Below are 24142 nucleotides of genomic sequence, written 5' to 3' on the forward strand. Positions count from 1 at the left end.
CTGTCATGCCTGGCAGCCATCCTCACCCCTCAGAAAGGTTTTTCTCCAGCTGGTTCAGGCAGTAGCTGAGGTTTACCTCACAGTTAATGGTCATCTCTTTGCGGTCTCTGATCTCACTCTGCACCTGTAGAGCACGGTTACTCTTGCATGTAGGCATGAATGACACCGCAAGTGGAACCTGGGTAGAATCAAGGAAGAGATCAAGCCCTGGGGCCGCAAGTGAATATCACTGGTGCCCAAGTCTTCTTTCCCTTCATTCTACCAGTGGGAGGAAAGGGGGCAGCCAGAAATAGATGTATGATGCACATTAACTCGTGGCTTTGTGGCTGGTGACATCCTGAAGGTTTTGGCTTTTAGGACAATGTGACATTCCTTGAGGACTATAACCTGTCAGGGAGGGATGTGATCCACATGTCTGGAAGAAGCAAGGGAAGATTTGGCAGCAGGCTGGCCAACTTGGTGAGGTGGGCTTTAAAGTGAAGGACTTGGGGACTTACTGAATGTTGATCTGTCCCCTATTTCTCAGGGTACAATTCAGCAGAGTTCTCATTCCTCTAGGAATTCCAAGCAAACCTGCTAATTAGTGTCTGACTCGGAGACTCTGATTCTTCCCCCACTCGAAGATTTTCAGTAACTGACTCATATTAAGTGAATTCATTTCATACATTCCTAATTATTGTCAGTACACAAGAGCATGCACACCAGATTTACAGAGGGTTGTAGCAATTGCTCGCAGAAACAAGTTACACAACTTACAGAAATGGGAAATGAGAATACGCAATTTGTGTTCTTGTGTAATAACCAAATGATCAAAAATGGCTTAAGTAAAGAGAATTGATCATCTGAAAGCATTTTTGTAGACATGCACACCAGGAGAATGTTTTTGTCTGTAGAAAAAAGCCAAGGAATCAAAACAGAATTTGAGCAGAAAAGCATGCTATGTGGAAAGTCTTTCTAGACAATTCATGCTTTCAGCTCAGTGCTGGGCTCACTTCGACCATCTTTGATGCTGCTTTTATTTCCAAGAACTTCCTACTTGTTTTTGACCTAAAATTCTTGAGGCTTGGTTTTCTGTGGGATTGATTTTTGTTGATTCTTAGGTGGCAGCACTTACATGTTTGTTTTCACAGAGAGACAGAAAGCTGGATCAAAAGTTCTGTATCACTTTAAATTAAATGGGATTAGAGGAGCGTTGTCTATCAGAACTGTTCCTGTACGCAGTTGCTTACAGAGTGGGTAGGCTCCTGTGCTTAAAATGCACAAAGCCAGAAAACATTCTCTAATTTAAATAATTCATTGCACTTGTGACTTATTAAGAAATAATACATAACTAAATCTTGCTGCAAGGCAGATTTTGCTTTAATTTGTATCTACATCTTCATCATAGCTGTCAAGCTCTTGATAAGTGTAAAGTTTTAAAGTTAATTAAAAATACTACTATGATATTCTTTTATTTGTTCTTTGTCAACTGCAACTCATATTTCCAGCTTGTCACTGCAAACAAAAACCAAGAAATCAAATTAAAAAATATGGTGTTTTAAAATATTTACTTGGCTTCAGATGTCGTGCCTTTAGATGAAATGTTAACTATTTTAGAGCTTTTTGTGGAAAGTTGTGAAAAATAGATATGTGAAACTGCTGACGTATCTATCACAAGGAGTCACATATGACACATCTTCATCTTAAGAGGTTCTATGAAGGTCTTAAGAAATGACATCATGTGAATGGCCATGAGCACTATAATTATTTTAATTCTGTTATATATGAGTCTGTTTCCAAAGTCTGGGCCCAACTTACCAGCCTGTGAAATTCACAAGCAGAAGTTCCTTTTTAACTGAATAGAGTGGGAATGACTTCTGTGTAACACAACATTCAAAATCAGCTTTTTTTTCAGATAATTTTCTTTTTGTCTGGAGGACTTAGTCCATTGGCCATAAAAGAATTTGGAGTATAAATAGTGGATTGCAAATCAACCACACACAAGTGTTTGGCTACAAGTTAAGATCAAGACAGACTTTTTTTCCTGATGATGATATTCCTTTGTTTGCAAATGCATAGTATTTACAAGAGGATTACAGAATGTTTAAGAGAGATGCATAGTTACGTTCATTCTCTTAACCTCTCGCCATATATTCAAATATTTAAAAAGGTATACCAGAAATTTAAGAATGAGGTTATATGGCTCCCATACCATCACGTTACTTGAAATAGTATTCTTTGTCTGCACAGCTATGTGACTGTTGTGACAATTACATCTACACAAATATTATGACTAACAGACCGGTTTTTCTGTGTAAGATTCCTACGTGATATGATTTTCTAGAATTTGGAATAATTATGCCTTTTTTTTTTTGAGGAATTCAATAGAAATATAAACAACATGCCTTAGATTACTGACACCTGAACTTGGGAAATCTGTGTACAGCTGAGGGTACGGAACTAAATAAATCAGGGTCCTTTTTCAAAATTTATAATTGGGGTAATGATAATACTGCAGCCCATGGGGAGGAAGAGTGAACTGGGGAGACATGAAGAATTAAATTTCTAAAAAAAGTTACAGAAAATAAAATCGAACTTTATAAAGATTATGTTATTCCCTTCTCCCTCATCCTAATCAATAACTATTGATACAGTTGAGAAAAGATGCTTAAGAGCCTTGTTTGTGACTGCTACTTAGGAAACTCATAAATTAAAAAATAAATTGTAGCAAGGTACGTCTTCCTCCTTTAAACAATGGAGCAAATTGTATACTTCGAAGCACACCTGACTCTCTAAAACATACTGGGGATCTTTCAACAGCCATTGGAGTGCATGCTGCATATGTATGTTTCATGTGAATGATGCTCAAGAAAGGAAGAATTAATGGGAACACTGATTTTCATCTATTCATTTATGGTAAAGAAGCAGTAGTCTTTTAAAACCTTCTGGAAATACAATAATTCAATCTTTCAAGGGACTCTGGGTGATTTTGGTTCACGTTTCTGAGAGCTTCCTGATCTGTTCTATCAGCTGCCCTTTGTAAAGCACTATGAAAATGTAAAACATGATACAAATGCCATGTGTCATAATTAGTAACCCACTGGTTTACTTTTATGTGTACATTGAGTATTTTGGACAGGAAATACAGAGACAGAAGATACGTGTACTTTGGAAGAGAATATGATGAAATGACTTGTTCAGAAGACTCCTTAAAGGCAGCCATAAAGGAACCACTTTATCTTAGAACAAAAGCATGGTGACTTCTGAATATTACATCACCAAATGAGGAACCCACAAGCAAGACATAATTTTTACTGTAAGTACTAGCAATAGACAATTAATTAATTTAGTTAAACTTTATGCTTTTTAATCCGTTTTCATAACATGAGATGGTGGACTAGAATGTTGAATTAAATTAATTGATTAATAATTAAATCAGAAAAAAACCTTGATGACATACTTCTCTGTTCTAAATAAAGGTGTTTTAGTTAATGACCTTTCTATTGAAATGTTGATTTTGTAGTAAGATCTGTTTAGAAAGCACACTTGTGTACATATTGAAGTTTTGCTGGATCAGAACGGCATAATTTAGGCAAATTGTGTCAGTTATTTGGTATGGTTTGTCGTGGTTGAGACGGACAAACAACATAGACCAAGATCTTCCAGGATGAAAGTAGTAGATGCCCTTTATTGCCACAAGTGCATTTTTATACACTTTTACCAATTCATGTGTCTCTTCGCATTGGCTAATTTTGCTACCATCAATGTTACTCTTCTACTCCCTTCTCTCTCATGGGTACGTCCTTAACATCTCTGGATACTCCTTTACTCCCATCTTTCTCATGGGTAGCCCTTACAAACTTCAAGGCTAATTTCTGTTCCCGTGCCCTCCATCAGGGAATCCACAGACCCACCGTAGTCCTCCACAATGGTAATTTGGGAAGTTGGAGATGTCCTTAACTTTGCACTGATCACAGATATGACTTAAGTACTGTGTATATTTATTTACATATAACAATGTGATGATTAATTTGGAGCTTGGAGGTTAAGAATCTGTGGAAAAGATTGATGTTTACCCCAAGAACTGACTTAAAACATTATTTCATTTAAACATGTTAGTGTGAGTAGTCCCTACTGCAGTCATATATTGGAGGTCCTTGTGTTTTCATTTGGGAATTAGCAGCAGGTTGTGGCTGGAAAGTTTTCATAGGCCCTGAGGAAAATGCTAGACAAAATCTGAGAGAGAAAAAAGTAATGCTTTAGTACTTAAACTGCATGAAAGAGGAAAATCTGTTCGCAGATCTCTGTCAGACTATGGACTCGCACTGTAGGTTTTGAGTGAGAGATGAGTCTTCAGAGCCACCACAAAAGGAGTGGTTCTGGGTTTAGATTTTTTTTTTTTTTCTCTACTCAAAACTAATTTAGAAAAAGTCTACTTCCTTCCAATGTGATGTATGAGTGTTTTTTGTTTGTGAGCAGGAATTTTCTCCTTCTGCCTGGTTGACTGTAGTCCTCACAAAGCATAGAGGTTAACATAATCTTGAGTAATTGTGTTGGACTGGGGATAAACAACTTACAACCTTCGCAATGGAAGCTTTAGTGCCAAGTAACAGAACTTTATTCTTTGATGCAGTTCTGTGATTTGCAGAGTTATGTGACTTGATTGGATTGCTGTCTACTGTTCAACACTTCTGCCCAGCGGTGTGCCCAGGTGGCCCAAGAGGCCAACAGCATCCTGGCTTGTATCAGGAATAGTGTGGCCAGCAGGACTAGGGCAGTGATCAGCCCCCTGTACTCAGCACTGGTGAGGCCCCACCTTGAATCCTGTGTTCAGTTTTGGGCCCCTCATCATAAGAAAGACATTGAAATACTAGAGAGAGTGCAGAGGAGGCGATGAGACTGGTGAGGGGTTTGGAGCAGTAGTCTGATGAGGAGCGGCTGAGGCAACTGGGGCCATTTCACCTGCAGAAAAGGAGGCTGAGGGGAGACCTTGTCGCTGTCTACAACTTCCTGAAAGGAGGTTGTAGGATGGAGGGGGTTGGGCTCTTCTCCCAAGTAGTAAGTGATAGGATGAGAGGAAATGGCCTCAAGTTGTGCCAGGGGAGGTTTAGATTGGATATTAGGAAAAAATTAGTCACAAAAAAGGTTGTCAGGTGTTGGAACAGGCTGCCCAGGGAAGTGGTGGAGTCACCATCCCTGGAGGTGTTTAAAAGGCATTTAGACAAGGTTCTTAGGGAAATGGTTTAGTGCTGGAGTTAGATTATGGTTGGACTTCATGATCTTGAGGGTCTCTTCAACCAAAATGATTCTATGATTCTGTGAAAGTGAACTAGATTTTATCTTTCTTTTAAATGCTTAATTATGCTGAAATGATGCCTTCCAAAATACTTAACCATTTTTATTGAAGGACCACTTTTCCTTGGATTAGTTGAATCCTTTATCATATACTTCTTTTACTGCTTTAAGGTGTGTACTATGGATGTAAACGTTCAAGCTGGAATTACTGATTAAAAAGCCCAGCCTGTGGTAATTTCTCCTTATGTTACTTTCTTTCCTTCTCTGGTCTCTCACGGAACCAGTGATTACATACTTCTATCTAGAAATAGTTTAATTTCTTTCTGAAGCAACGTCAGAGGCTTTAGATAACCTGTCAACCCTTAGTGTAATGAAGAGTGTAATTTCAAAAATTTAGGAAGCTGATGAGCTCAGGAATTTGATTTTAAATACTGAAAACAAACACACCATCACTGCCAATAACTTATTTTCTGTCAATCTTTATCCCGTGGTTCTAAAGAGTATGGAAAACAGCTGAGGTAAGTTATGCAGAGGTACCAAGAATGCTGTAGCACCCAAGGGCAGCTGTTCCATAGCCTGCAGCAAAGTCTAAAGGAGACCTCAGGCAGGCTGAACGTAATTACACAACTAGAATCTAAGTAAGGTGTCAGAACCACCTGGGAAGGAAAGCGTTGCTTGCTGTTAGTAGGGTGCCAGGCAGGAAATGTTTTTAGATTATTTACTACATAAAGTAACCTACAGTGCAGTCATAATTTAAAATGATAGAATACTAAAGAGAAAAATGTACAGTGTCAGTAATTTTCAACCTAGTAATGAGGCATAATGGTACAGAGCCATCATGCTATATTATGCAATTTGCATTTTATAGAATGTATATAACTTCAGTTATTTGCTGTCTGTTGGGTGAAATTGCACCAACTTAATATTTAAAAACAAAAATTACTTTTCAAGAGAAAACACAAGGAAGTATCAACTCTATCCTCTCTGAAATGTAAAGTTTTATATATGGGTTGGATTAGTAGAACACAATCCTTTGTCTATCTGTGACATTAAATCTGAAGGGTACATTAGAATACATCTCAAAAGAGAGTCTGTGCATCACATATAAGAGGAAGTTGGAGTTAAATATTAACCATTGGCTTTAGTACAAAACCTTTTCATATGAAAAAACAAAACATAATGCAAACAAGCCAACAAGATCAGATGTGATTTACTTTGAAGGTTGTGTGCAATGGATATTTATTCTGTACATCTTTAGTGTTATTGATGCTCTTTCAATATTTGCAATATAGGTATTGCCAAAAAAGCCATAACCTAAAATGAGAAAGGTGCCTTAAGAGCAGAAATAAGGAAAAATCATAAACAGCTTTATACCACAAACAGCACTTAAACTTTTTTCTCTGAGGATACTGGAGAAGCTAAGGTGAAATTCTGTTAAGAGGATAGAAAAGAGGAAATATTTCTGGTATTTCTAAATGTCTTAGAAATAGGTATTATGTTTGAAAGCAAAGGAGAAAAAGTAAAAGGCTGTCCCAGAAGTGGCACTTCTTGTTTGATTAGCTGTTCGTTTCGCAAATATTTTTGTTATATCCTAGGTCATGCTCCATCCAAATGGATGAGATTTTATTCTTGCAGCCTCTGTTCCATTATTCCATCGATCTTCAAATTATCTAGTTTTCTAGATTAGTTAAAGAGCTGCGTGAATAAATACAGCCAAGCATTTGTCAGCCCACTACAACTGTAAGGACTTACTTTGCAGAGATTATTTAAATGCATGTACACTTAATATGTGTGCTTGGTGTTTCTCCTGGCCCTGTGTGAGAATTCTACTGTGGTCAAGATTTTAAGTTTGTAAGTATATCAAGTGCAGGAACAGGGGAGAGCTGAAAATTGTCTGTGAGAAGACAATGAGATAGATTTTGAAAAAGATGGAGCAAAAAGATGGAAATGAATTCCTACTGACTGTAAAGTATGAAGTAAAGAATGTAAGCAGTTCTGACAAAGCAGGTTTGAGAAGCTGAGAGGCATCACATTGAGATTAAGTATAATTTTTGTACATTTATTTGAATTTGATTGAGCGACTTAGATAAAATAGATGATAGTTTAATTTTCTCATATGTATAGCCACTTCCCATCTTAATTAATCTGTAATGAAAAGAAAGGATTTGCTTCCTTCATCCACTTCTGGAAGAGAAAGGAGCCACACCATGCTGCCAGGCAAATGCATGTAACATTCCACACAGTATAATGATGAGATCTTCAATATGATGCGGTAAACCACAAAGTAAGATGAAGATAAATACCTTTTTGGCCTCCTTCCACTGTTTTATTCATTATATCCTTCTTTATTTTTGACTGGTGAAAAGGAAAAAAATGCATGACTTAAAGTAGTCATGACGACTTTTTTTTTGCCATTTCATGTTTTGAAACAATACTTACTACCTGAAACATTACAGTAAATGCATTGACTTGTCCATGCATGGTTTCTGAGTTACTCAAAGAGAACACATCTTTCTAAAGGGTAGTCAGAGTGGGCTGGGAGAGGGATGATTTTATTCATGCAGTGTTTTCTGTAAAGATAACACACAGGTTAACAGTGAAATGTAATATATTGTAGTCCAGCATTCCACTGTGGTCTTGCACAAGTTTACTGGGTTTTTCTTCTGCCTCCTCTTTCACATGCCCAGGATTTTAGTCTAAAAATTCCTTTCCTCACTGTTCTGTCTGCATGCTGTGCCTAAACAAACACTTAAAATTTGGGCAGGTTCAGGTTCTTGCAGATACAAACAAACCAAAATGTTTGGGCAAAAGAATCCAATGTGATTTATCTGAATAAGCACTGAGTAAAAGTAGCCATGACTTTGAGTTTTGGCCTCCTGAAGCCTTGCTGCAATAGCACTCTACTAAGACAAAATCGGTGGCATAAGTTGCAGACCATCAGCATATCTTCAGTGTTCAGCTTCTGTTCCTCGTCTTTTGGAAGGAGGTGGAGCTCACCTTGCTTTGGTCACTATCTATTCTTTGAAATAGTATGACTAGCACTTAGTGCATTAAGCAGATGCTATGATGTTCTCTGTTAATTACTGTAACTGTGATAGGTGAAATGCTGCTCTGCAGCTGCGCAAGGATATGGCGTCCAAGCAAGTATTTCTAGTGGTAGGACAAAGGGAAGATGAGTGACCAAGAGCCAGAGGTGACGAGGCGGTGACAGGTAGTCCTCAGCCTGTGTGGACTGGGGAAGAAGAGAGAAGAACTGAGTGCTAATCCAGGCAAGAGAGACCCCGTTGTCAGAAAAGGTGTGCCTGGTGACAGGGCTTTCTGCAGAGAGCTTTTTAACTCTCATCTCCATCAAACCAGATCAAACCAACCTCCGTACAGCTCTGCAGCTTTCCATCCTTGCGTACTTCAAAGAATTGAAGTCTTTTCTGTGCTTAGACTAAAGCAATCCCACTTGAGTAAAATATAAGAGGCAATTGTGACAGATCAAGTTCTAGATTGTTACTTAAACCTTTTGCTGAAATGCCGATAATTTACAGTGCAGCATTAACAGTAAAGGTTTTTTGTTCTTAAACTTCAGTAGAATTAGCTCTCCAAATGGAAGACTAGGTCTTTTAATTCTTGAAACAAACAAATCCCTTGCACTGCAGGGACACCTAACTAATAATTTATTTTTTTTTTTAAAGACTCATGTGTTCTGTGTTATGAAACACTGAAAGAGATTTTCAAAACTGCTCTCTAAAATATGCTTTACACACATTCTGCAAGAATCTGCACGCTCGGATCTATAAAGACATGCTGTTTCTAGCCATAAAAGCAGAATTCCTTTGCCAGTCCATAATGTTTTAAGCAGAAATCCATTTTAACTACTTCATTTATTTTGGAAAAATATTAAGTTAAAAAGAAAACTCGGGACACATGAACCCAAATGAAATAACAAAAACATTAAATTGCCAACTAATGAGCTTGCAGCATCAAATTTTGCAAAGTTCTAGTTAAAAAAGGATAAAGAGAAGCAGAATGTTTTTTAAAAAATATTTTAGATATTGCTATAGATATTTATAGATATTTATAGATATTTATATAGATATTAGATATTATTTAGATATTTAGATATCTAAAATGCTTGAAGTAGTGCCTAAGTTAAATGAAGACATTTTCTCCTCTACATAGTTTGCATAGTAAAGATCAACCTAGATGGAGTGCTTCTTTATTTCTTAAATTGAAGCTAAAACTTCAGAGCTTCATTATTTTCCTGGATGAATAGTCCTCTGGTAGCAGGTAAATTTACATGTGTCCAGTGGCCATGAAGTAGCACTTCCAGGCAGTCCTCTAGTTTTAACTTTGGAGCCACATCTTTGATTCTGGCTTACGAAACAGATTTACAAACAAGCGACAACAACAGAAGTCTACTTCGAAAGTCTCTTTCCAGTAAACAAGAAACTGCGCTCTGGAAATGTGTTGTTTATGTGGGGTTTATGGCAGTAAAGTGATCAGCATCAAAAACTCCAAGTTTGATTTTTGGGTCAAATTAAAGGCTACTACCATAATCCAGAGTGTCTTACTTTAGGGGGACTTCAGGGATATCAGTATATCTCATTATTAGTTATTTAAACCTTAACTTGACCTCTGTTAGATGAAGAATACCTGTTGCTGGTTACATGTAGCAGAAAGTCTGCCACTTGTTTGTAATTTTGAATCTGCATATAAAACAATGCGAAAGCCTAAAATATATCGTAATATCTCTTTGGATCTCAGTTTTTTTTTTTTTTTGTCTTAGTCTTGGACTCTTTACAAGTTAAAATATTCACTTATTTAAACGCTTGATGGCGAAATCAAGTGATTCAAAATACATAAACTTAATTAGGAAACTATTTTATTTACTTTGGGATCAGGATTAAGATTGTAATATAACGCTTTTTACTGAAGATATGTGGCGGGAAGAGAAGCTCAGAGAAGAATAACATTTTTTTCCACAAAATGAATTAGTAGTTTTAGGAGTTGTTGTACTGGAACAATATATTAGACACAGATAGACCAGCTGGAAAGCAACCTAAGGGAGTTTAAAACCTCACTTTTTCCTGCTACCCAATGAGTATTAAGTCTCTGTATATAAAATCAGTGGGATTCTATACAGGCAAAGGAATCTGTCCAGAATTGATGGACAATTAGAAGAAACCCTGCCAACCTTGTGTTCTGTGATTCTAAGCCAAAATATCTTGCTTTTTTCTATATTTAACATGCACCAAGCCTTGCAACAAAGATGAAAAAAAAAAAAATTTTGTATGTTTGTACTAAAACTGTTATGCATAGATTATTTAGGAGAAAAATTATTTTGACTGGTTCTCTTCCTCAAAGATTTGAAGCAATATATGATGTATCATAAACTGAGAGTTGTTAATACTAGAAAAAAATATCCCTTAACAATCACTTAAATGATGGAGTGGTGGTTGCTGAACTGTTCATGTGAAAACTCATTGAGCACAGAAATCACAGAATCTCCGTTTTTTATCCCTTATGCCACTGAAAAATGCTTGCTGGTTTGTTGTTCTGTCTTCATTTTCATCATGTTCTAAAACAGAAATGTATCACTGTCTAAAAATATGTTGGTAGGTAATAGAGAAAGGCAAGTGAAAGGTCAAATCTCTTGCAAACTGGTAAAACCGCATAACTTATATTTAAATAGAAACCCCATCATATGACCAGAGATAAACAACTTAGGGGTTGTAATATAATTTATAAAAGAAAGAACGTTATAATTAGGGGCGCCTGAGACTGTAGCACTGATGAATAAGGCACAATTTCCATTGACTTGTCTTTAGATGTGTTCTGGGTTCTTGTTTGGTTGAATTGAGGGCATTTGTTTGGATTTTCTCTGCTGCATGTGATACCTCTTTTATTTTTTTGCCACTCTTCACAAAAAACACATGTACAAAACAAACACTCCTCAGTGGGAGACATGCCTACATAATGATTTTATCTTGCTAATATTGCCATTATTCTGTCAAATAGATCTTTCAATTTTCCCACCTACCATTTGCTTTATATTTGCTTACAAAACAGCTTAAGTGCATTGCATGTACTTATCTACACACAGGAAAGTTAGTAGAACACTAAAGAAAGTGCTGACACCATGCTCTGTTTTCTCAGAGTTGTAACTTTACCTCCAAAGGACTCATAAGTGGGTGCTCCAGGATCCCTTCAAAGTCTCCTTCTGCCCCCATTCCTTGGTTGATGAGGATAGTTTCAGAGATGTTACCGTCACACCAGAAGTGGCGGGAGGGATGCAGAAGCTGTAGCAGAGGTGACCTTTGTCACAGGGAAGACAGGAGCCTGGATCACATCCCCACCTATATACACGTGGCCTGAGGTGGTGCAGCCTCAACAACTCTGAGAGCTGAATCTTCACCCACTTTTTGGACCCCTCATCAGGGTCTAAGTTAACGGGACCATGACAGCTGTTGGCTGTACATGCCGAACCACACATATACCAAAAGAGATGTGTTTTCAGCCCTACTGTTCCTCGCACATGGAGAAAGCAGAGCCTTGAACACCTGGTTATACTTTGGAATAAGAAACTGTGTTTGACTGTTACAGTGGCAGTGCTGCCTGAACTGCTGCTGTTCGACTCTCCTGTAGAAAGGGCGACTGATCAGCAGGGGCCATGAGCTGGCTGAGCCTGGTGTACGTAGTCTGATCTCTCACATGAATAAGCATTTGCTTCAAAAGAAGTCCAGGCAGGCAGGAATCAAACATTAGAGCTGAGTGCAAGATATTGAAAATCACAGTGAACTTGTATTATATACATTTTTTAAAGTTGTGCTACCTCCAGTATAGCTTTGGCTGTTGCAAAGAAGCAAATAAAATACGGAAACAATATCCATGACAAATTCAAGTAGGAAAAGATTTCTGAAGTTTTTTGATTATTATTTTTTTTTAATATTGTGGTGCTTCAGATGAGACATCGACTAATTTCAAATGTTACTGTAATTATTTTAAGGAATTTTGAAAACCATTGGCCAAGAAGAGTAAAAAACCACAATCACAGAAACAATCTGGTCTGAGGCTGCAGTAGAAAGATGTATGCTGATCTATATATGCAGAAATTTGATGAAAAGTGATAATAGGCATCATCATACTTATGCTTTAATTTGGAAAACCCATGTAAAGAACAAACTGTAGGAGACTGATAGTAAAATCCTATTAATGTATGAGTCACTGCTATTTGGATTTGATGACCTCTGGAATGCAATTTGCTATGAACAGAACAGTTGCAAGAAAATGGCAGAGAAGGGCCTCAGTGAAGAGTTTTGCTGATGTAGCTCAGCCCCAGTGTAGTCAGTATTTCAGAATATGAGCTGTGCTTTGCCATCTGCCTTCTGGGCCACGATCATCTCTCTTCATGCTGTCAGCAAACATAGAGAGGCAAGACACTCAGAGATGCTATAGCTTCCCTTGTTCTTTGGATGTGCTGCTTGGAGCTGAGTCCTGTGGCAGTTGCCACCCAATGGGACAGCAGTGGCTTTCTGGTGGTTCTGTGACTTACTGAGAAATGTCCAGCACTCAGTCTGTGCAATAAAAGCCACTGAACACAGGTAGAAAGTAACAGTACTTGTCCTCTTCAAGGTGGGACAGAATTCTTGCCTTTGCCGAAGTGTATGATGGGACCAGACTCTTTTCGGTGGTGCCCAATGATAGGATGAGGTTCCATCTGAATATGAGGAGAAACTTCTTCACTTTGAGGGTTCCTGAGCACTGGAACAGGCTGCCCAACGAGATTGTGGAGTCTCTTTCTCTGGAGACATTTAAGACCTGCCTGGACACACTCCTGTGAGATCTGCTCTGGGTGAACCTGCTTTAGCAGATGGGTTGGACTAGAGGATCTCCAGAGGTGCCTTCCAATCCCAATCATTCTGTGATTCTTTGAAAAGGAAAATTAAGTGTAAAACTCCATTGAATTCAATACTGAAACTCAGTGAAACCAATGTTTCAGTGCATATACTTAACCAGACAGTTTAAATTCATCATTGCCTGGGTGCTGCACCTGGACTGTGTAGCCATTTGCCTGTGTAGCAAATCTTCTGGGAATCTCTTGTTTAGTTGCTTAGGGCTGCTGTGAGAGTCTTGGATCTCTTGCTACATAAATGCAATCAGATTTAAAAAAATCCCAAAGAAGCTAATTTATAACCCATGCCTTTCAACGAAGAGTAAGAAAAATTAATTTAATGAACTGGCAATTAGTAGCAATGATAAGCTTCTAGTATTCTTTAAAAATATGCAATATATATACAAATTGCATCTGAAAAGCCTATCCTCTATGAATATAAGAATAAAAAAAACCGGTTTCAGCATAAGTAAAATCTTCAGAGGGAAGAACTGTTACTGACTTCGCAAAATATATGGTTTTGATAATTTATATCTTTCATTCCATTAATCCTGTCCTCATACAGACTGTAAGGAAGCTGGGATACTTCTATTCAAGAATCTACTTCAGGTTTCTGTTCAACTGAGATAAATATCCAGCAGAAGGGGACACCACTATGAAGAGCTCACCCAGACTGCTTTTTTACTGTAAAATCAGTGGGATTCTGTACAGGCATCGGAATCCATCCAGAATTGATTGACAAATAGAAGAAACCCTGCCAACCCTATGTTTTAAGCCAAAATATGTTGCTTCTTTCTTTATTTAACATGGACCAAGCCTTGCAGCAAAGATGAAAGAAAAAAAAGCACACAGATGAGGAATGAAATTCTGTACAGAAGTTTTTTCTGAGTTACAGATGCTATTGCTTCCATACAGAACTAAACACTCGTGTAAGTAAGAGAACAAGACCTTCACAATGCAAACATGTTTAATACAAGTGCAAAGCCATGCAGTAGAGTGGCTTAAAAGATCAAATTGAAAGCTGGTGCATATAAAATGTCTCTCAACAGATATGTAATGACAGGAAAGAAAAAATGCAGCTCTATCCAGGAAACATATTTATCAACAGGCTTTGCAAAAACATTTGGGATTTCTAGTAAACCATGATGAACACTGTAGAAATCTTGTTTTTAGCTGTAGGTGCAGAACAGTTTATTCACAAAAACTCAAGTACATTTAAAACTATGGATAGACAGGAGTGTAACAGGACAGTGATGGCAGAACTGTGGATGCCTCCAATGGCATGACTTGAGCATGTCCTGTAAAGCAACCTGTATGACAGATCTTCAGACAGAAAGTCATCAGCTCTTAAGCAGAGGGTCATTCCTGGCACAAGTTGGCAGTCCTCAGAGTTCAGAATGGGGTGGAAGTCTACTGTCTTCTCTACTGAACTCCCAACCGTCCTTTCGAAATTCTCCAACTAGGTAGGCATTCATCTGGAAACCTCTGTCTTAGCTTCTCCAAAATGTATTCACTGATACCTTGGGCACTGTGCACTTTTCATTTTAAACTAACATTAATGTGTGCATCAGAGCTCTGCTTCCCATAATCTATGGGAAAAAAAGATGGGCTGGGAACTTTGCTTTTACTGAATTTATTCACACGGCATAGTGCCTTAACCATGCATGGCTTTTTATACCTTGTACTCTAGCTATGGGTGTCTATTTGCATCACCGCAGAGTTAGCATATAATAATAGGGATGTACAACACTCATGATAGACCAATGCCCCCATCCGGGTTGGTAGCAGACAGAACAAGACAGCAGGAACACACACTTGGCATAGTGGGAACAAGGCTGTGTTGCTATTCTTTGCTAGCATGAACTGGAGATAGTGAGAAATTTTTTTTGAGGTATAATAAAATGTTTTTAATGACAAAAGCCAGTTCTTCAAGGGAAAAAAACCTTTGCTCACAGGAAAGCACCAGTCTGACCAAAAGTTCCCATGGGAACCTGCATTTCAGCTACACAATGGGCACAATAGTGCAACTGCTTAATATTGCTAGTTAAGGTGTTGGACCAAGAGATTAATACTGCCTCTTGACTCTTTATTCCAGGGGAGGGTCCTGAGCTGCACTCTAGTTGCTTTTGTGGGATGTGTGAGGGTCTTTTACCCAGTTCTTTTTTAAAAAATACAAAGTTGTAATTTTTATTTTAATTCTCACAGCATGTGGAAGAGGGCATTCAAGTGTGTGGGAAGATCCAGCTTCTGACTACCTGTGCAAGTCAGTGCACACATGTCACAGTCAATTCAGTGATGGACTCATGATGGTTCTTTTACCTTGATCTCGAAGTGCAAAATTAAGGTGACCAAAATGCCAGGGGGTTATAGTTCAATCAAGCAGTGTTACTTTATTAATTTGCCCGTAAAGCAGCACATGATAGAGAGAGAGAATAAGAAAAAGAAAAGGGAAAAGAAATGGGGAAAAGTAAAAATAAAGATGCGTTTATCACCAGTTCAGTTCCAGAAGTGTCCCTCTGGTCTCCGGTCCCATGGAGTCCAGCCGGTCCTCCGACATGGTTTGGAATCCTCTGGCGGGAAGATCTTCAATGGTGTCCATTTGGGAGCCATCTTTTATGCTTCTTCACCCCACCTTGTTCCCATTGTTTGAGGCCAATCTCCACCTTGATTTCACAACCCAGGCTTGTACTGTGCAGGCTCGAAAGATTCACACCTTCTTTTGCCAACGCTTACATGTCCGGCATTCAGGGGTCTTTCTCTGGTCCATTGGGTGACCTCAGGACCCTTGGTGAGCTTCTGGGCATGCTCCTTTTCGTTGGCCATTGTTTGAAGGAGCAGGTGGGGGACATGTGTAACTGAGGCTGCAGGTGAGAACACACCTTCTGGACGGCAGTTATTGTCCCTGGGTCGAAGAGACCCTCATAACAATAACTTTCAGGAGGCAGGGGCTGGTTTGGCTGAAGCAGCAGGCGAAGTCCATACAGCAGCCATTGTAAGCAGCAGCCCCCCCGTATCGAAGAAACCAGTGCAACACAATGCTTCTCCTTGGGCCTCTCTCCAAGTCATTGTCCATGTGTTCCATCTGTGAGGGCCTCAGTTCTCTAAGTTCTTGATGGCGATGTTCAGGCAAATACTGCTCCATCTTCAGACCGACTCTCACAACACACTGCCTTCTTAGTTTAGCTTCAGCAATTGCCTGGCTTCTTAGATCCTCCACAACAACAAATAAGTCCTATCCACCTCAGACACCCTTTAGATGAAAAAGGAAAGATTTTTATTTACCCAAAGTAAGAAGAATAACTCTTAACAGCAAAGAAAATGGAGGTGGAAAAATCCTGAAAACAAACAAACAAACAAACATTTAGATAACTGAACAGCTCACAGTCAGCCCATGTGCACTCTTCTGATTAATTTTCCAAACTCTATCCACAAATATTTTGTTCCCTGTGACTGCCCCAGAAAGGGTTTTTCTCCTATTCACTATAACATTTTTGTCTATTTCACATTGGAGCAAGCACAGCCTCTTCTGCAATTTCCAAATACATATTATGAACAGAAGTATATTGTAGGAGAAACTAACCTTGCTAACCTATGCAAATATCAGAGTGTGAGGGTTATATTAGAAAGGGTAAAAAAGGGTTAGTAACATGAAGAAGTAGAAAAAGCAGAAGGGTGTTCCCACTGCTTTCTAAATCTGTCTTTGAATTATTTATTTGGCACTTTGACATCTCATAATTTTTTTCATATTTTTTCATATTTTTTCATGAATATTTAATCACAATTTTTAATTATATTAGTAACTTGAGGCTTCTTCTTAACTCAGCAATAGCTTCATCTTCTATTAATAAATGGCACATATTCTTGGCCTTGACGCTTACTTGCTGTGAGTGTTTTGGCTTTGGTAGAACTTCCAGTCCAGGACATCATTATTGCCTCTTAAATCTCAAGTCTTCTCAAGTTATCAGCACGGTGTTTCAGCCTGATGACGATAACTTAGCATAAAAATGTTCAATTTTCACTGTGGTTCTTAGTGCCACCCTTGCTAAAAATACAGGTGATCAGAGAATGAGTTCTTACAAAAAAATGTTATTCTAAAAGATGTTCTTCCAGCTGATTTTTCTTTTCCTTAGTCTGGAAAAGAGACACCCTGGTACCTGAGAGCTATGGGTTGGAAGGATGTTATGTCTCGGTGTGTGTGACTGAGAGGGTTTGGGATGAAGGTCTTGGGCTTTTTGCGCTGCATGCCAAATGACCTCCCATGCTGGGGTAACAGTGATCATGGGGCAGTGGACTGCATTGGTTTGGAGCCTGCTGGGGGACATGAGCCAAAGGGCATGACTTTGGGGTGCAGAGGCCATCCAGCCCAAACCCACAGGGGAACAATGAAAGATCTGAGACTTGCTGAGCTATCCACTCTCCCCACAGCTCTCTGAAGTCTACATGGCTCTGTGAAGACTAAAGAATGTGGCTTATGGGGTCAGGAAGGTTGACCATCTCACCACTGAGCCTCTGAGACCAATCTCCTCGTTTTTTTTTGTGGGCAGCATGTCAGATAAATCTTTTTTTTTTTTTTTTTTTAATAAATTGGCCAGCCTCTATTTTACAATGTGAGGTTTTTGTTCTCATCCTCCCCATTGAGAGATTGTTCCAGAAGCTGGCTCTTCTCATGCTTTTTGTGATTTCCAGCCAAAATTTATTCACTGAATGGTTTTGTATTTGTGCCAATGTGGTCTATTGGCTCTCTTTGATTGATCTACATGCAGCACTCAGATGTCTTCTCAGTCTTCATTTTGCCAGAATAAGTGAGCTCAGCTGTTACAGTTTCCTCTAACACAATCCATATAGAAGTCTTTTCTGCTCCTCTTTGGGTTAATTTTTGAGGTGCACTGATGACTAGAAGCAGGTACACTTTTGCTACTGATGTTTCACTGAGGCCTGTGGGTTGGCATGGAGAACTCTGATAGCACTTGCTGGCCAAACCTCACCTCCTCTGTAAGGCTGATACTAGCAAAAATAACCAGTATAAACAAGATGGTGGATTTAACAGGGCTTCTAATAAATTTAGTCAAAAAATGCTCAAAAAGCCTAGGTTATTATGTGGCACTTCTTTGTATTCATACAGTGATAAGACCAGGATAAGGACCAGAATGCAATAGCTCACGCAGGTAGTGCTGTTTGTCGGTGGTTCTGAAAGAGTCAGTACCCCAAATGTGTGATGTTTGTTGGATTTCTGCTCAGGGCCTGGCCACTTGGGGTTCCTTTCAGAAAGTACCAACTCTCCCCAGTCACTTATAGGATACTTACTGTTCATAAGAATCTCCTTCCTATGGACAGAAAGTGTATATCAGACTCAGGGTTTAAGGATAATTGGACCTCGAATGGTCTTAGGCAGAAGTGTAACATTCCCTATGCAATGCATTGCTTTGAACCATAACAGATCAACAGGAAGAGGAAGGTAAAGGGAAACATAAGCTTCCCTCCCTCACAAGCTCCAGTGTTACATATAACTGATACATACTTTTCAGCTTAGTCGTTACAATTAGAAAGATTCATCATGGTTACAAGAGCCAACCTGGGCACTTGCATTAATTACCACCAAGAGAACTCTATGGTACCTGAAGAAGAGACAGAAAAGTAAACATGCATTCAGCTTCAGAAAAGTATAAGAAAATGTGAGGTATGAAGGACCTGGAATAGCAGCTAAGGACGACAGCATCAGGCAGAGGCATTAAAGGAGAATTTTTTCTCTTCAAAAATAAAAGTTTCTGAAGAGAAAGGTGGACAAAACTAGCTACTCATTTTTTCCAGTGACCTCAGGCCAGAGGCAGTGGATTGTATTAAATTACCTACAATTAAAGAAGAGCAGTCTAATTACCAGTTTGGGTGAAAAAGAAAAAAAAAATTCAAAAGAGTCACACTCTTTAAAATAATGAAATTCTGAAAGGATTAATTGCATGTGAAACACCTCAAAGAGAGCTTTATTTGATATTTATAAAAACGCCTGTGCTTTTTTCCCTGTATATGGCATCCTAATTTGAGATCATTTTGCAGAAACATCATATGAAATTTTGACTTATATTTAGAAGCAGCTGTGTTAGTTTGCCAGGCTGCAGAACATTCTTGGATGAGAATGCAAGTTTTAGAAAGAAAAGAGGTGATGGAATGGTAGATTGGTCTGACAAACAAATCTTATTAAAAAAAAAAATGGATTGGCAAAGTTAAAAAAAAACTTCAACAGTTGAGTTCTCACGTGGAGTGAATTTGCAAGAAGTAATGTGAAAGTTTACACTTGAAGGAAAAAAATGGGTGAACTAAACAATGTGTGGCCTTTGATAGAGCTACAATTTTGGCAAGAAACAAAACTATCCGTGGGAAGATGTACCTAAAATGAAATTAAGTATAAGTATTCTGCACAGTGAAGAAAATTGTTCTGTGAAAATTGCTCAAATAGAGAGCTATTTCAGATGACTGAAATGCCCCCTTCAACATGGATGGAATTGTTGCTTATAAATTGGATATTGATACCCAGGTCAATATGAAATCTTAAGTCAATTTGAATACAAACAAAAAAACCCAAGTTGTGAAGTGACAGATGCAGTTCCATAATAGCTATATACAGACTAAATATAGTTGTAAAGCAGTTTCTTGAAAACATAGAATTTTACTTATTATTGAGGGATACAGAATCACAAACTTACAGAATCACAGAATAATTGGGGCTGGAAGGGACCTCTGGAGATCATATAGTCCAACCCAACTGCTAAAGCAGGTTCACCCAGAGCAGATCACACAGGAACGTGTCCAGGCGGGTTTTGAATGTTTCCAGAGAAGGAGACTCCACAACCTCTCTGGGCAGCCTGTTCCAGGGCTCTGGCACCCTCAAAGTAAAGAAGTTTCTCCTCATGTTTAGATGGAGCCTCCCTTGCTTCAGTCTGTGCCCATTGCCCCTCATCCTATGGTTGAGCACCACTGAAAAGAGTCTGGTCTCATCATCCTCTTGACATCCACCCTTGAGATATTTAGAGACATTGATGAGATCGCCTCCCACTCTTCTCTTTTCCAGGCTGAACAGACCCAGCTCTCTCAGTCTCTCCTCATAAGAAAGATGCCCCAGACCCCTCATTATCTTCATAGCCTGAAGGAGTATGTGGGAGTCCTTCCCGTTTCCCTGGGCTTCAAAGCTGATGAAGGCTGAATACCACCTCAGTATCGGGGCAAGACCCTGGCATGTGCCAATTGTGTGTCCCCACATCCTTCAGACCTGGTTCCCGTGCCAATGAAAGCTCCAGCCCAAGAGCCTGAGCATGAGCCATGGCATGTTGTAGCTGGGCGTTGGTCTGAACACTCCATGGAGCAGGACCCCGGTGGCGTGCCAAGGCATGCATGGGAACATAAATGCAGACATAGCCATAGATTGTGTGAGAACTGAATGCCTGTAAGTTTTTAGGCTTCCTTTGAAGTAGATGGGAATTTGCCTGAATAAAGTATGCATAAAAATGGAATAAAAGTGTTCAGTTTTGGCCTGTTAGGACATGGGTGCCAATAGTAAATGCTTTATTGCCAAAATCATAAGTAGCTAAATATTTGGGGATTAAGAATACTCCACCCAATGGCTTGCTGATTAAAGTATTCACAGGGAGGTAGAAGACATGAGCCCAGATTTCCCCTCCTATCTTCTGGGTGGATGTTTCAGGTATTGAGTTGCACTGCGTAGTGCCTTTCAGGCCCTTGTTTTCTCCTTTTCCTCCCTCCCTTCCCACTTTTTACTCCATCCAAGTCAAGTACTTTAAAAAAACCCATCAAAACAACATCTGGAATCTGAAGAGTGGACAGATCCTCCCTTGAGAGACTTAAATCCCAGAGCTTGACGAGGTTTAGTATACTTGATTTTCTGTAGGATTGCCCAGTGGTGAGTTGATAGCACTTTCTGGAAGACCATTGTGAGTTCCTCTTGTGGGTGACTGACTTTCCCCATATGTTATATAGGGAACTCAGGCTCTGACTCTGGTCTGCATCTGTTGTGTTTAATGAAAGCTAGGTGCACCAGTGCAGTGCACAGTGACTCTTAAACCTCTGTGTTGGCAAAGCCCAAAGCCCATAAAAGCCAAGGTGAAATCACAAGAGATGATGGCCAAATCTTGGCTGACTTTATTTACAGTGGTGTAATCTAGGTCAGGGAGATCGCATCAATACACAGTAACCAATGAGATGTGAATCTGGACTGGAAGAAAGACTTCTTGTAAGACAGGGAGTCCCATGCTGCAGGTCAGAGTATCACTCATTTCAATGCCAGTAGTCTGTTCAGCTAAGTGATAGCCCTGTGTTGCATTAAAGGAGTGTGTGAACAACTTCATTAAACTACTGATGTTTATTTCATTATCATAAACTGCTTATGATATACTACTGTAAATCTTTAATATTATAGCCATAATTAGAGTTTATAGGTAGTGTATAAATGCAGTATATGCAGTTAATGCAGATGTATACCTATCTAAAACGTACAAGAGGTGTACTGAAGGGTGCATTGCTGTTTGTTCATCAGTAATTGTTATACACACTTTAATGTTATTTACTTTGAGAGAAACATGGCTGGGTGTGACACTTGGAATATAAGCTGTGTTTTTCCACATATAGCTTTCTGTGAAATATTCTACACAGCAGCTATCGTGTGTATGTTCTTCCCTAAGTGGTCATTTTGAATGGCTAGTAGTTTAGCAGTTATTGATGGGTTGCTTTCGTGTCTAAAAATAGAGAGATTTGTGGATCCTTGTACACAGCGGGTATTCAAGTAATAATGAAAGTGATTGATGATAAAAAGCTTCCTTTCTACTCTTCTGTCATCAACAACCTATTGGGATCAAGAGAACACAGGGACAGAAATAAATCTTCCTTGAGTTGTTCTAAACAGTGAACTGATGGGATATTTCTTTGATCTCATTCAGTCGAAATTGATTAATTCTGTTAATTACTCTGTTTGAACTGAGTTAGCAGGAATTTTCTGAGCGTTGCAGCATCCTTGACAGTTTGTCTTCTTGCATGCCAAACAGGTAAACTTACTAAACAATTTGAAAGGAGGTGGTGTCAGTGTAGTGTTTGCTGACTAAGATTGATGCTGACTATCAGTGATAAATATCCGTAGAAGTGATCAGATGTAATTTGTTTCTGTACTTGGATTTTTCGTTGAAACTGTCACTGGTTAAAATGCATAAACAGTCCTTGGAGCAGGAACTCATGTCTTCCTCTGCCAAGTGAATACATAATCACTAACTAGGAGTGTTTACTCCCTTCCTCCCTCTGTGCTTTTCCCATCTCATGAATCCTGGATTCTACAGGAAGAACTGGGATTACATCAGAGTTCTTTAATGCCTGCTGGATTACGGGATTGTTATAAATCTGAGGAGGTCACAGAATCACAGAATTACAGAATCACAGAATGTAAGGGATTGGCAAGGACCTCAAAAGATCATCTGAATCTCATGCCATCTCCTTATTACCTTGATACCTGTTGAGTAGGTTCTGATTAACATTGATAGGGGGGGACTAATCTCCTACTTGGAGTCTGTTTTTTTCAGTAAGCAGACTGAATCTTGCAAGATAGAGGAGACACTTGGGGTGCTCGGAACTGTACGAATAGGCTGACATACACTAGCAGATTTGCCACAGCCTGAGGAGATGGCTGCTTAAGGTTTGTCACCCATCCTGAGATCCGTCTTTGCTCTAACTAGCCTTCAGTCAAAAATGAAATTAATTTATTATACTAAAATGTCAAGATTACAAAAAAAAAAAAAATAAAAAAAAATCAGTGACTGTTTTCTGGAGAGAGGTATGAGAAGTGAAACAATAAAACATGTTGTAGCTACATCTCATTCTAGTTGGGCTTCAAAGTGATTTGTCTTTCCATGTAGCTAGTAGGCACTTAAGCCAAAATAATTTCCAGAATAATTGCTGCAGCCCTCTGGTGCTGAGATCCAACTCTCTTGCATTCTGCCTGCCACAGGTTAGTCTTTGCTCTTTAAAGATGCCTTTGGAGTGCCTTTCTGTGACAGTGTAGGCTCAGCTGGAAGGCAGCACTTGACTGACTGTGAAGAAACCCTTGATGTGATAGGAAGGCAAAACATCGTGACAAGCTCTGCACTTGCTCTGGAGGTCATCTGAAAACAGGTCATCTACCTGTTTTCAGTAAAATTCTTTCTGCTGATGACAGAGGAGGTTAAACATTCAAAGCATCCATGTAGGTATATTATTATACTATTTATAACACTCAAATTTAAACCTTAATTTGCACGAATATGTGAGAACAACAAATACAGCTCAGTAATATTTCCTAGAGACCAGACACAATTACAGGGCAGCACATTTGAGTTCAGTGTTAGGGAACAGAACTTCTCTAACACCAGTAATGCATTAGGATGGGTGGTCTCTAACCACCGTTTGCTGAGAATGGAGAAGTCTCAGTGTCAGGCTCTCTCCAGGAAGGTGAAAGATGTGGATCTAAATTCCTTTATACAGAAGAAATAATTAGAATCCTTTGTCCCCTTATCCTGAGAGAGTCCTTCGATCATTGCACTATTGCATTAAATCTAGTGCATGTATTTCTTTTATTTAGGCTGTAAAAGAAAGTGGTAACTATCCCTACATTTTACGTGAAGTTTGTTCTGCTAGCCTTTCAGAAAAGCCTTCCAAATGAACTCCCCTGAGGAGATAAGTAAGGAAGGCTTATTTTCTGGATCAATTGGGCATAAGAATGCCATTAGTGTTGAGCAGCATGGTGGGAAGTGTATTTTTTGTCCAGAAGCAGAAGGCTTGCTAAAGAACACCTGTGGTGAAAACTGAGCGACACAGAAATTAAAATAAATAGCTTCTTTGGGATCACAATTTTGCATATAGGTGCTTCTGTCCAAGTCAGATGCCATGTCTGCCTCCTGAACAATGATATGGAAAAGCCCAAAGTAGCTGACATAAAGGTAACTCCAGAACTGGAGGCAG

General features: G+C 39.1%; 1 protein-coding gene across 1 annotated transcript in view; it reads left to right on the top strand.

The window, feature by feature from the left end:
* Positions 1-3261: 3261 nt before the first annotated feature.
* The window catches only part of KCNK2 (potassium two pore domain channel subfamily K member 2), a gene marked incomplete at both ends in the record, with an annotated part of 106652 nt that continues 85771 nt past the window's right edge, over positions 3262-24142 (top strand). Inside the window, one exon of the mRNA XM_080342799.1 lies at positions 3262-3295. Within this exon, the coding sequence (XP_080198925.1) occupies positions 3262-3295 (34 nt within the window). The remainder of the gene's footprint in view (positions 3296-24142) is intronic.

This window comes from Nesoenas mayeri (assembly GCF_963082525.1).
Source record: "Nesoenas mayeri genome assembly, chromosome: 3".
Taxonomy (NCBI): domain Eukaryota; kingdom Metazoa; phylum Chordata; class Aves; order Columbiformes; family Columbidae; genus Nesoenas; species Nesoenas mayeri.